General features: G+C 37.9%; 1 protein-coding gene across 1 annotated transcript in view; it reads right to left on the bottom strand.

Annotated features, from left to right (window-relative positions):
* ttn.2 (titin, tandem duplicate 2) overlaps positions 1–12,149 on the bottom strand; it is a 219,604-nt gene that overhangs the window by 147,858 nt on the left and 59,597 nt on the right. The window contains exons 55-66 of the mRNA XM_028024223.1: positions 11,527–11,808; positions 10,998–11,276; positions 10,637–10,915; positions 9,413–9,691; positions 9,038–9,325; positions 8,669–8,947; positions 8,156–8,437; positions 5,100–5,378; positions 4,718–4,999; positions 3,594–3,872; positions 2,360–2,647; positions 1,123–1,401 (exon numbers count right to left, since the gene is read on the bottom strand). Of these exons, the coding sequence (XP_027880024.1) occupies positions 1,123–1,401; positions 2,360–2,647; positions 3,594–3,872; positions 4,718–4,999; positions 5,100–5,378; positions 8,156–8,437; positions 8,669–8,947; positions 9,038–9,325; positions 9,413–9,691; positions 10,637–10,915; positions 10,998–11,276; positions 11,527–11,808 (3,375 nt within the window). The remainder of the gene's footprint in view (positions 1–1,122; positions 1,402–2,359; positions 2,648–3,593; positions 3,873–4,717; positions 5,000–5,099; positions 5,379–8,155; positions 8,438–8,668; positions 8,948–9,037; positions 9,326–9,412; positions 9,692–10,636; positions 10,916–10,997; positions 11,277–11,526; positions 11,809–12,149) is intronic.

Raw genomic sequence — 12,149 nt, 5'->3', positions numbered from 1 at the left:
ACAAACAAAACATCCTATTAAAGAGGAAACCAAATAATCTCTGCTCATTTTAAACACCTTCCCTATAAACTTGTAGACTAATAAGATAAACTAAACTAAAAAGCTCCACTACTGCTAAAGCGCATATTTCAATCATGTTGACATATAAACTGTGTTACGCCGCCCTCTGCAGAGCCAAATTTGTTACTACACAACGATCACTTTAGGAAGTGATTCTTTGGAAAGGGACTCATGGATAACTAATTTACTCATGGATTCAGTTTTATAATTGTGCACTCTGTTAACTATGTTGTTAAATTTGCCTTGTTGAGCTCAGTAAAGCTTTGGTCCAAAAACACATCAGCAGATTTTTAACTGTTTATGCTCTACAGTGATGCATTCTGGGTACAGAAAATGTAATTTGCTATGCTGCATGATGGAGAACATCAGGAGTTCCAACAAAAAGGCTCTCAGAACAATTCATATATGTAATTTTTTAAACATATTTGTTTAAATAACAACTCTGCTTCTTTTTTCTAAGTGTTGTACTTTTCTTTATACCACATTCATTCAATTGTTGTGTTTTTGCCACTTGTCTAAAAAGTTTCTTTTAAAAATAAAATAAGAGAATATGAGGAAAGGAAACAGAACTGCTGCCTAAGGAAACTTCAAAATAAGAGCTGAATATAAATGTCTAACTACTTGGAGAATTCTTGACATCTGATAACCAAAACTTTAACACAGATGTTGCACTTTATTCAACTGAAAGTTTACAAAACAGCCAAGTAAAGTATCACTTTATAAGTTATCTGTAAGAGTTAATATAGGGGAAGCTAAATGCACAAAACATTTTCAAAGATAGCTAAAGCACTAAGTTAAAAGTTAGTTTATCTAATAGTGGCCACAAATGCTGATTAGCATGCAAAAGAAACATCATCTAGACAACTCCTCATTTTTATCAGGTGAGATACAAACTTACTGGGACCTAATCCTTGCTGGGTTAGCTTCATATCTCGTTTCAAAGCACTTACAGACCTTAAGTTATCTAAAAACTATAATTACTCCAGAAGAACCGTTTGCTCTCATCCTGGTTCTAACTGGGGCTTCTAGGACTGTAACTGGAGGTAGAGATGTGAAACTGACCTTTGATTGTGAGATTCACAGCACAGCTTTCTTTTCCTGCATCGTTGATGATCTGACAGGTGTACTCTCCAGCATGGGATCGGTTCACGTTGTGAAGCTCCAGAGTCACTTGGTTGTCCTTCAGAGTGAAGCTGCAGTCCTTCCCTGGCAGCATCTCCTTGGTTCCTCTGAACCACTTCAGGGTGAGGGGCGCGCTGCCCTTCACCATGCCTGAGAAGGTCACATTGGAGCCAGGCATGGCCTCCATCGGCTGCAGTGGCACCACGAAAGATGGTGGTTCTGGGCGAGAAGGAAACATCCAACAAGGTGGAATCAGAATGTGATAGGGAAAGAAGTCAATTAATGTGTTAATTAATGATTGGCCGACTAAGGAATAATCAATGCGAGGCCATTTGTAGGTGTAAACTTGTAGAGGATCAAGAGTTGACAGTATGGTGAATTAAAAAACAAAAAAAGTAAATTTGAACATTGTTTTGTGCTAACTGTATTAATAAACAGAAAATTGTGGTTTTCTCATATTATTAAAAAACATATTGACAAAATATAAAAACAAAAATCTCTGAGGTTGCTCAGTAGAAAAATAAAATATGGAAAGAATAAAATATGTGAAACACTTAATTCCCCCCAAACAGAGAGATGTTCATACAGAAATACGTGTTGCTCTTAAAGGAATGTTAAAACTTTGCTACATGAAAATAATTAATTGCCTTCAAAATCAATTCTGCTTATTCTCATCACGTTTTTTTACCAACATGGTACAATTTTTTCTCGGTTATGCCCTCCACTCTTCTGTTGACACATCCTCGCCTTATTAGCAGATTAATCATTTTTAAATGAGAACTTGATGCTACTCCGTCATGCAGCTCAGCTGAATAAAGCTATTAAGATGAAACTTTGTCCAGTTTTCATATTTCAAAACAGAACTGCACAAACTTCATTTTGTATCTCTCAACGGACTCAGTTTGACCCTTTCTATTTTGCATTCTTGTATCAACTCGCTCTGCTTAAGGATGACCAATGGCTCCCTCTGCTGGATGGCAGCTAAACTACAACACTAAAAGAAGGTCTAAGCAGCAGTTGGAGCTAATTTTAATCTTTCTTAATCTTAATCTTTCTTTAATCTTTAATAAACAACAAATCATAGGCAGATTAATTATTTGCATCTCCAGAATGTGAGTTTATATGTTTCACTGAACAGAACCAAAACAGAAGTGCTCAACATGAAGCAGGAACTGACCTTTGACAACCAAAGTTGCTGAAGTTTCGCTGAAACCAGCCTTGTTGATGGCTTTGCACTTGTAAACTCCAGAGTCAGTCATCCTCAGTGTCGGCACTCTGAGGGTGCAGCTGTTGTCGCTGAAGGAAACCTCACAGTTCGGCCCGCTTTGTATCTCCTCACCATCGTGGTACCATGAAATAGTAAAAGGTGGGGAGCCAGACACTTTGCACTCCATCTCTGCAGCTTCTCCTACAGTCATCTTATAGTCCTTCAGTTTCCTGGTGAACGATGGAGGAACGGTCTTATCTGTTGACAACGGAGGCAATAGTTTGTAAGAATATCATAACAATATTTTTATTTCAGTCAGTCTGAGTCTGCCCTTTTAGGTTTTTAATGTTTATACAATTTACAACTTTATAAAATACAAAGAATGTTAAATATATGTTTAAAAAAGCTAAGAAAAGAAGCAAAGATAAAATAAAACCACATACACTACAACACGTGTCAAACTCAAGACACGTGGGCCAAACCTGGAAGTTTTTATGTGGCCCTCCAAACTCTTTAAATATAACCATTGACATTACAGTTGTGTGCTTAAATGTTACTTTATCAATCAAATCACACCTGTTTTGTATTGTGCCAAATAACATCAAGGTAAAAAGATGTTTCATATTTAGCTTTATTTGATTGCATTGAGAACTTTATGAGAATCTCAATGCAGAAACGGCTTTTTATTAATCTACTTTCTAGTCCAAATGTCTTAGGACCCTTGAAATAAGATAAAACTGACTTAGAAGTAATTTTCCAGCGACACAGAGGAGCTTGTTTTAAGTAAATAATTTATTAGTATTAATGAAATACTTCTAGCTCCACTGGCAGATTTTCTCACTTATAAAATGGGAAAATGAAAGTGAAAAACGTCTGTCAGTGGAACCAGAACCATTTATCAATATTAAAAACAAACTCCTAAATCTTGCTGAAAAGTCACATTTTAGTTTTGTCTTATTTCTAATGTACAAGATATTTGCAACTAGAAACTAGACCAAAAATACTTGGTAATATTTTGTTTTTTCATTATGTGTTTAATGAATTTATATAATGAGTTTCTCCTTTTGACTTGAACTGCTGAAATAAATAATAAATAATAATAAATGTGGATTTTTCTTAACCTCTTACAGTATAAAATACATTTATCACAAACTAAAAGAAATCACACAATGTTACTTATTTTCAAACCAGATTCAACACCCACCCAAAACGGTGAGATTAATTTTACTCAGGTCTTTTCCGACTTGGTTCATGACCTGGAACGTGTATTCGCCAGAGTCCAGTTTCTCCGTAGAAAGCACGTTGAGACTGGAGATCATCTGCGAGAAGGAGATCTTGTACTTCCCGGATGTGGCCAGCTCCATGCCATCCTTGAACCACTTGGGGACGAGCTCCGGCGTCCCGCACACTTTGACCTCCAGGGCGGCCATGTCGCCTGCCATCACGCTCAAAGTTTCGGGTTTATCCACAATCTTAGCAGGCTCTGGAAGTGGGAAGGATCAGGAGTAGAACATGCTTTTCATCAAATATGGACAAGACACCGACTGACAGACAAGACTATGACGGCGTATTGGGGCCATTATAGATAGAAACGGAGAAGGACTAAATTTCTGCCAAAATATCAGAAATTTTGAGAATAATCTCAGATATTTTCTAGAAAAAAACATGAACATTTCTGAGTTAGAAAAGTCAAATGTGCTAGAATAAACCTCTATATTTATCTCAGAAATGTTACTATGAAAAATTTTACATTTGAGAAAAAAACTCAAATTTTCTAGAATAAATATGGAAATTTCTAAGGTTCAAAAGTCAAATAATTTAAAATTGAGTTGTAGTTCTGTGTTTCAAAATTTTTGACTTTTGAAACTCAGAAATGTCCATGTTTTTGCTAGAAAATTTATAAGATTAATCTCTTTTTTGTGGCAAATTCCAACTTTTTAAGCTCAGAAATTTTCTTGTTTTTCTAGCAAATATCAGAGATTAATTTTAAAAATTCAGAATTTTTTTTCTAGCAGATTTTAAACTTTTGGAGCTTAGAAACATTTTATTTTTTTCTGGAAATCTTCTGAGATTAAACTAAAGAATAAAAAAAAAATAATAAATGTTCAACCTTTGGAGCTCACAAATTTTGAAGTTTCTTCTAGATTAACCTAAAATTTCAGATTTTTTTCTTTGGAGCTCGGAAACCTGCTTATTTTTTCTAGAAAACCTCTGAGATTAATCTCAAAATATTTGAGTTTTTGGTGGAAATTTACTCCTTTCTTTTCTATTTACAATACACCGTCCAACAACACTGACAGAGAAAGAGAGAATTATATGATTACAAACCTAGGACAGTCAAGTTAGCGAAACAATCCACACTCCCAGCATCATTTCTGAGTTGGCAGGTGTATCTGCCTACAACGGTTGCATCGGCCTTAAACACAGTAAGTGCCACCTGGTTGTTCTCAAAGGTGATTTTCCTGTTGTCACTGTCCCTGAGAATGTGATCCTTGTCCTGAACCCAGGACACAGTAATGGGTTCAGAGCCTCTAACAGTGGCCATAAGGGTCACCTCCTCTCCCAGCATCACTGTCATGTTGGACAGTTTCTCCACAAATGATGGCGGCTCTGAGGACAAAAACAGCGCAGAAGGTAGAGTGAGAAAAGGTGGCAGGAGTGGAGGGAGGGGGGTAAGGTAACCTGAACGCCCACTACTTTCAATACTGACCTCTGAGTTTAACCAAAGTGTGGCAGGAGTCACTTCCTACACTGTTTGAAACTTTGCACTCATACTCGCCGGCGTCCGAAGGCTCTATCCCAATGACATGCAGAGTGGCTGAGCTCCCCTCGCCCACCATCTTATACTTCCTGCTCTCCATCAGAGGTTTCCTGTCTTTGAACCAGGCGACCTGGAACGGAGCGGAACCGCTCATCTCGCAGTACAAGCTCACGTCCCTACCCATCAGCCCCTCAACGGGCTGGGGTACTTTCACAAATGCAGGGGGGTCTACGAAGAGATCAGGAAACCGTTACAGAGGCATGAGCGGGGAAAATGAATCACAACTAAAAGCTCAAAGCTGACAGCTGTAACTGGAGTTTTAGGTGTTTTTGTAAAAATATGAAATCTCTGCAGTCTCAGTGCATTTTTTTGAATGAAGATATGATTCAACTGTCTCTAAATGTCTGGGTTATTAAATATGGATTAAAAGTGGAAGCTTTGTTAATTTCTAAATTGAGTTTTGGACGTCTAATAAATATTTACATTTCGCTGAAATTAGCAAGAATAATGAGGTAACCAGATAAGTACGGCAATTTGGCTGTGTGAGTTTAATCTGTGGTTAGAGGCTTAAAGCTACGTTCACTCAGCAGGTCTTAATCCTCAAATCCGTTTTTTGCCTGGTTGTTCATATATTAAATGCGACTGGAATGACATTTCAATGGTTTATGTCCCAGAAGAACGTATACTGGAACTAATAATGGACGGTGCCATTTATGTATCAGTTTTAAAGCTACTCGGCAAGTGGAGCCAAACGTATCGTCACAAAATCATATGATGAAGGAAGCTAATAAAAAGAAAGCACAACTAACAGCAATGACATTTTGTAACTTTTGTATAGGAGTCTGTTTGGATGTGTAGTCAGAGCTAAGAGTGGTTGGATTATGAGATGATGTGCTTCGAAGACACAGACTTCTTTCTATACTTCATGATTAAAATTTTCAGTCATTGCTTTCGTCCAGATTTACCACATCTGTCTTTTTCTGATGCAGGACTATGAAGCCTATTTCACGTCAATGATGTAAAACTTTAATAAAATGCAACATGACCATATCCGATTTAGTTCCATATAAAGCAGTGGCACAAATCAGATTTTGGGAGGGGGATGTGAAAAGATCAGAATTTAGCCCTTTAGACTTCCATGTAAAAGTCAGATATGGTTTGGATTTGGGCAAAAAGAATCGGATTTGGATCACATTTGCCTGGAGTCTGAACATAGTGAGACAAATACTTAATAATTATGATTCTTTCACTGAACCTCTGAATGCAAATTTCCTTATACAGATTTACAAGGTACAAATTGCCTGTTTGAAGTAATTAAGTTTGTATTTAGAGGCTCAAGTGGACAAAATTATTTGTTTCTCAGAAATTAAAATAATACATTTCCCAGGTTTTTGTTTTGCTTCTTAGAACATTTCAGGGTTTATTTCTGACACAGGGGTGCATAGTTAATACTGTATGTTTGAGTAATTTTAAACAGGGTGAAATTTCTCAGTTGCTTAGCTTTGTTAATTGTGATCATTTTGACTTCCAGTAACTGAAAACCAAAAGTCAGTTTTCAGAAACTCAAAATGATACATAAGACCAAATTAAATGGCAATTTTGACAGATAAGTAGCCTTGTACTGCACAGTATTTGAATTCAATAATTGGTTGGAGCTTCATTTGTTTTAATTGGTCTTATATAATATAATTAAAAAATAAATAAATTTTGGGGTTTAATTGGCTGTAAGGCATAATAATCAGAATTTTAAAAAAAAGCAGAATATTTTACTGTGTGTTTTTTAATTAATCTATAAATGAGTTATTTCTAAATTACTGAGATGCACCTGAGGACCAAACTACTTGGTCTAAATGTGGTCTTTATTTGGTGGAAATCAGGGCTAAATAAGGTTTACATATTGGAACTACATCAGAAACTTTTAAGACAACAGCTCCTAAAAAATAAAAACAAGTTGAAAATTAGAGATAGTTAACTTTAAGTGTAGTTTTAGTGAAGGTCAAAGTGTGGAGTTAGTGGAGGGAAAAACTGCTGACAGATCAGTAGGAACTTATCTGGAAATTAAAAGAAAGTTGTTCTGTAAAAATGGAAAAGAATAAAAAATTCGACCCACAGTTAGTTGTTAATTGTAAATTTGCAGAAACACCACTTTACGTGTTTAAAGATAAAATGTTGGGTCCACGCATAAACTCAAGAGTTTAGATGGATTGAAGATGTTAGGAAAATGTCTTGTGTTATTATTTAGTAAAAAATGGAATAAAGGACTTGTACGCTAAGCACTAAACTTAAGAACAAAAACTTACCAAATATTTTTGTTTAGTTTATAGTGACAATATCCAAGTCTATTTGAAATAAGACTAAAACTAATTCTAATTCTAAAACTACGTAGCTTTTTAGTAAGATGTGAGTTTGTTTTAAGTAAATAATTCTTGAATATTAATAAAAAGTATTAGCTCAACTGGCAGATTTTTTTCACGCATAATTTGGGAAAGATGTTGTGTTACAAGTGAATAAAATTTGCCAATGGAACTGGTTTTTTAAAATCAACATTCAAGAATTATTTACTTAAAACAAACACCTGTATCTTGCTGAAAAATTACTAATAATTTAGTTTCGTCATATTTTAATTGTAGTAAGATATTTACCCTAGAAACTAGACAAAAATACTTTGTAACTTCTTGTGGTTTTGCAGTGGGGATGTAGAATGAGTTTGAATCAGATGTTTAGGAAGTAGTGTTTGGTGAGTTTGTAGTTAAGTATGGCTAGGATATGAAAGTTAGAGGAAATATGTTAGAATTTATTATAGCATGTTTGTTAATAGGTTGTGTTTCATTTCAGAAAAAGGCACAAGTGAAGTCAATCTGATTAATGATTAAGGTGAAGAAGAGTACTTCTGATGGTGGTTGCTCAGATTCAAGATGGAGATAAGGAGGAGTTGTTACAGATGTCAGCTTTGAACGTGAGCACACAAGTATTAGAGGCTTGTTAGACGTCCGTGGGAGGCTGACCTTTAACAGTAAGTGTGGTGCTGCAGCTCACACTGCCAGCATCATTCTGAGCTTCACAGGTGTAAACTCCATCATCAGCAAAGCTGCTGGACACCAGCTCCAGGACAGCTACCGAGTCAACAAACGAGGTCCTGTAGTTGCCCCCATCCGAGACCTTGGTGTCGTGTTTGTACCAGGTCGTTTTCAGAGGGGCCGTGCCACGAACTTTGCACTCCAGGCGGAGTGATTCATCCCGCTTTACAAACTTAGTGGCGGGAAGTTTCAGCACAAACTCAGGTGGTTCTGGAAGGCCGAAACACAGACAGACAATCAGCAGCTGGAAGCAAACAGAACAGACAGTAACAGAACATACAAGCTGACAATTATGAGCTAGCAGTGAATACAATGCAAAGACTGGACACATTTTGATGAACTACATCTGAGTGAACAGAATCACTGCACTATAAAGTAGGAAGGATGGGTTTAGCTGGAGCATGAGATGAAGAAACGATTCAAAAAATTGTGAGTCCCAACCTTTGACAGTCAAATCTGCACTACAGCGTACAGAACCAGCATCGTTGCTGACTTGGCAAGAGTAAATTCCACTCTGAGCAACGGCCACTGAGTAGAGCTCTAAGAAGCAGGACGTTTCATCCACGCCTGTGAAACATGTTGGCCCGGTCATGAGCTCCATGTCGTCCTTGAACCATTTGACCGTAAAGGGCGGCGTACCCGTAAATGTGCTTTTGTAGCGAACTGTGGCATTGGGCAGAGCCGCCTGTGACTCGGGCAGCAACACAAAACTGGGAGGCTCTGAAGGCAAGACAATAAACCGGGTTAAAGAGGTACTCACCTTTGTTTTCAGTACATTACGACCAGTCAAACTGAAGAGCAGTGTCTGACCTTTGACCCTGAGGGATCCACTACATTCACAGCTCCCAGCTGCATTGGTCAGTTTGCAAGAATACGACCCAGCATCAGGTCTCTCAAGCTGTTCAATTTCCACAGACACAGAGTTGTCCTGCTGGATCAGTTTGTGTTTGATACCACTGGAGATTTTACTCCCATCTTTCTGCCACTCCACAGAGATTGGGAGGGAACCGGATATTTTACAGCAAATCTGAACAAATGAGCCCAGAATCTCCTGCATTTCTACAAGTGGTTTGATGAAGCTTGGAGGAATTACTTGCTCTGTCACCAAAAGAGGAGTAAGAAAGTCAATATAATTTAATCAGTGTGTAGTTGATGTAGCTCATTCGTCGGGATGGTCACACCAACCTAATACGACCACTTTAACTGTGCAGGAGCAGCTGCTGATGTGGTTTGACACCTCAAACACATACTCTCCTTCATCTGCTTTCTGCGCTCCCTGAATCTTTAGGCTGCTGACATTGTTCTCAAAGATAAGCTTGTGCTGCCTTATGGACTGAAGTTCCTTGCCATCTTTCATCCATCTCACCTTGAGTTCAGGTGAGCCTTTCACCTTACAGTCCAGACTGACTGTATCTCCGACTGTTACCTTGATTTCCTCAGGTCTCTCTAAGATCTGAGGGGGTTCTACAACGCAGAGCAAAGTCAGGATTAAATCGATTCCTTGCTTTAATATTCACTCACCAACCATTTTATAGGTACATTCTTTCTATTGCATTTGAATTTGATGCATATAGGGATTTAGAGATGGCGAAGTCTCCTTGCATGGCCTAGCTTGTTGATACTAGACCGGCCTGTCTTAGTATTTTTGGAAACTGGTGAATTAAAGAAAATGGTCCAAAAAAAGACAACAGCTGATGTTATTATAGAAGACTGAGAATACTAGAAATGCAACATTAGCCCAAACCTACTTGATCCAACTAAGACAGTGGTTCTCAATCCTTGTCTTCAGGACTCATCACTGCAAATTTCAAAACTACACAATAAAAGATGGAAGGAATGTTCCGCTGTCTCACAAAGCTCTGTTAGAGATGTGATATTTAAATGGTAGAGAATTTGACCAAAAAAAAAAAAAAAATTAAAGATTTGTATGTATTGTATGAATGGGTCAGGCTGGTGGTGGAATTGTATAGGTATGGCAGGTATTTTTGTGGCACACTTTGGCCCTTTAAGTCCCTGTTTGGTATGGTTTAAATGCCAAAGCCGGAGAATGCCTTGACTCCTTTCTGATTGGAGCATCATAAAGCACAAACAATCTTAAACTGGATTCTTAAACATGCCAGTGAGTTACTGTACTCCAATGATCTATAAAGGACACATAGGATGTGGTGAGCTAGAAAATTTGTATCACGAATGTGCTGCCAACCAACCTTAAGCAACATCATTATGACATGTCAATATGGACCAAAATCTCTGAGGAATATTTCAGGCACCTTGTTGAATAAATGGGATGAAAACTTAGGATATTTCTGAGAATAAAGGGTCCAACCCGGTGCTAGCAAGGTGTACATAATGAAATGGCTTTGTAAGTGTTAAACGTATGGAGTAAGGATTGTTGGTTCAGCAAATTACCTTGAACTGTGAGAGTGGCGAAGCACTTATCCTGCCCAGCCTCGTTTATCACCTGGCAGCTGTATCTACCTGCATGAGATGCTTCACAGGCAGAAATCCTGAGAGTCGCCATATTGTTTTCAAAAGTTCTCTCAATCCTTGGATCCTCCAAAATCCAGCTCTCATCTTTTTGCCATTGAACAGAAAGGGTTGGAGAACCTACAACAACACACTGAAACTGTGCCAGTTTACCGAGGACAATAACACTGTCCTCAATCCTCCTGGTAAAGGCTGGAGGTTCTATTGAAAAAAATAATGTGAAGTTAGCGGTTTTCACTTCAAAAACTAAAAATAGGGGACTTTTAAATCTAAAGAAACCAACCTTTGAGGCTTAGAGTTGTCTTACAAGTGCAGCTTCCAACCTCATTAGCTACAGTACACTGATATTCACCCACATCTACACCATCACATCTGTGGATCTCTAGGGTCAAAGTGTCATTCATCTGGGAAAAGCCATGTTTTGCACTGGGCTTGATCTCTTTTCCATCTTTGTGCCAGGTTATCTCAAATGGACCTGTTCCGGCAATCTGGCACTCAAAAGATGTTGTTGAGCCCTTCACAACATCAGCTGGAGACAGTTCTTTAATAAAAATTGGCGGTTCTGAGACGAAAGAAGAAAAACTGTCATAACTTTACCTCAAGAGGTAATTCTCTAGTAAATATTTGATGCTATACGTGTTTAACCACATAATTATAGTGAGTTAGGTCCATTAGGTCATTTAGCTTCAAAAAGATATCCACTAAATATGCTTAGTTCTCATTAAGGAACAGAGCATGAAAAACTTTCTGCCAATTTAACTTTAAGGATAATTTCCTAGTGTTCGGATTCTCAAAGCTCCAGCCCAACAAACCTTTCACTTTGAGCTCCATGCTGCAGCTCTCACTGCCAGCCTCATTACGAGCCTCACAGTAATAAAGGCCACCATCTTTAGTTTCAGCCCCGCAAACCTCCAGAGTAGCCACAGAGTTTACAAAGGCCATCTTGAAGTGATCACTGGCGCTGATCTCAGAGCCCTCCTTGAACCAATAGATGTCTATTTCAGGTGTGCCGGTCACCTGGCACTCAAACACTTTGCTTTGCCCGGGACGCACTACGGACACACGATCCGGTGTCCGAGTGAACTTAGGAGGCTCTGAGAAGTAAAATAAAAAGCCAAATGAGCTGTGGTATAAATAATCTGTAGAAACTATCATGATGAGTACAGCTGGGGCTTAAAATGTGAGATATTATGAGAATTTTCTCTTGCACTACTTTCAAATGGTTTAGACCCATGATTCTCAAACTGTGGTATGTGCATGATTTGTGGGATTTGGACTGGATTAAAAACATTCAGAAGAAATGTTGGTTTTAATCAATTGTGAGGTAAACATGAATGTAGTAACTGTTATTTAAATAGACATCAGCAATCAAATTGATGTGCTTAGTGACCATAACTACTAACAACAAGTTTGTCAATATTTACTTAGTTGATAC

The sequence above is a fragment of the Xiphophorus couchianus genome, chromosome 7, assembly GCF_001444195.1.
Source record: "Xiphophorus couchianus chromosome 7, X_couchianus-1.0, whole genome shotgun sequence".
Taxonomy (NCBI): Eukaryota; Metazoa; Chordata; class Actinopteri; order Cyprinodontiformes; family Poeciliidae; genus Xiphophorus; species Xiphophorus couchianus.
Note: the sequence above shows the minus strand (reverse complement) of the source record. Positions and strands in the feature narration are given on the sequence as shown.